This window comes from Quercus lobata, chromosome 5 (assembly GCF_001633185.2).
Source record: "Quercus lobata isolate SW786 chromosome 5, ValleyOak3.0 Primary Assembly, whole genome shotgun sequence".
Taxonomy (NCBI): Eukaryota; Viridiplantae; Streptophyta; class Magnoliopsida; order Fagales; family Fagaceae; genus Quercus; species Quercus lobata.
Window position 1 is genome coordinate 39660980 of NC_044908.1, and position 1687 is coordinate 39662666.

A 1687-nucleotide genomic window follows, 5' to 3' on the forward strand; every position below is an offset into this window, starting at 1 on the left:
ATGGCGCAAAAGCAGATATGGTCCGGTATTCCCTTGTTCCCTGTATTGGTTATGTTCTTCATTTCTTGTCTAGCAGAAACTAATCGAGCTCCGTTTGATCTCCCAGAAGTGGAAGCTGAATTAGTTGCAGGCTATAATGTAGAATATGCGCGGGATGCGATCCTTAATAGTCCACTGTTGGCGGAAGCCAATGTCCCGGGGTCCCGGGGACTCATTCTGACTGAAACAAGGGGTGGGTCTTTACCAACTTAAAAATATTCGATTTTAGGGAAACCAAAAAACGTGAGCGCCTAGCGCGAGCCTTATTGAAAACTCAAGGAAAGCCTTTTTATATATGTATTCTATTAATTATACTATTAATGCGCGAAAGTATGCTAAGAAAGCAACAAGCAAGAAAAGCCCTATCTATTTTCTTAGTATGGTGATCCTTTTGCAATTTTTACTTTATTGTCACTTAGAAATAGTTGTGTTGGGTAACATTAATTGCCAATGGTTATTACTCTCGGGGTACGCAATAGGCAGTGCATTCCTCCCCCCACACAAGTCTGCATGCTACCATGCCCAAGAGTTTCGAGGTGCGAACCGGCAGCCTACTACCCCACAAGAGTTGTTCAATTATAGGCATTCATCATTGCAGATGGTGATTGAACGATGCTTTGGCGTGTTAAAGGCGACGTTCCCGATCCTAAATGAAATGCACTCCTTCTCCCTCTCTAGAAAACGACTGACTGTGACCGCTTGCTGTGCACTGCACAACTTTATCCGCATGTATAACCGAGAGAATGAAACGTTCCATGTGTGGGAAGGATCATTTGTGCGTAACAACGACGCAACCATAGCGAGAGCTGCACGCGTAGGCAGTGGGGGCACTGAAGAAGCTTTTAATGCTCGGGCACAACGAGCAATGTCGGAGTATCGTGATGCGATAACTTCTGCTATGTAGGCAGATTACACAGGCAACCGTGATTGAGTTTTTTGGGAATAGACTGTAAAAAATATGGATATTACAGTATTCAAACCCTGTTTTAAGTTTTAACCTTGTTTTTGTTGAAGAATATGTTGTGACAAAAATAGATGTTGGTTATGGAGGCATTAGGCAATGACATCATGCTATGTTTACATTTTTAACTGGACTTTGCTTTTTCTTTCCTTTTGGTTTGTTCCTTTTGTGCTTCTCAAGTGGTTAATAAGATCTCTTGAGATTGGACCACTCTTGTCAGGGAGGTCATATCTAATGTGATTGTCCCATAAGATATTATTCCCTTATCAAGGCACCTACTCTATTTGAGGTTTGATATGGTTCTCATTCCTATTGAAAGGAAAGATGGGTGTAAGACCCTATCAGGTACTGTGATGAAATTATTATGTTTAGGGATACAGTAAAAGTGCTGAATGAAGGTTAGTAATATAGTTTCTAGGTTGTGTGAAGGCAATTCAGTATATAATGAAGCAGTTAAGATGCAAAAATAATGAATCATTTGTATTTCTTGGAAAGTCTATAACGCAAGTTGTAACTGTTGTTGACATTGTTGGTTTTCTTTTATTTATAGGTACTGTGGCAATTAACTTGAGACTGCTTTTTGGACTGAAATTGTTGGTAAAAGATAGTAAATTTGGTCTATTGTTTAAAACATTAATTCCAACAATTGGCTAAGCAAAAGCTTCCAACTTAACAATTTCTTGACAA

At 39.7% G+C, this 1687-nt stretch overlaps 1 protein-coding gene across 1 annotated transcript; it reads left to right on the top strand.

The window, feature by feature from the left end:
- Window positions 1-943, top strand: LOC115990447 (NADH-ubiquinone oxidoreductase chain 1-like). The gene is made up of 2 exons (XM_031114282.1): window positions 1-232; window positions 519-943. Exons 1-2 carry the CDS (start codon window positions 1-3, stop codon window positions 941-943), a joined length of 657 nt encoding a protein of 218 aa, XP_030970142.1.
- Window positions 944-1687: the final 744 nt, after the last annotated feature.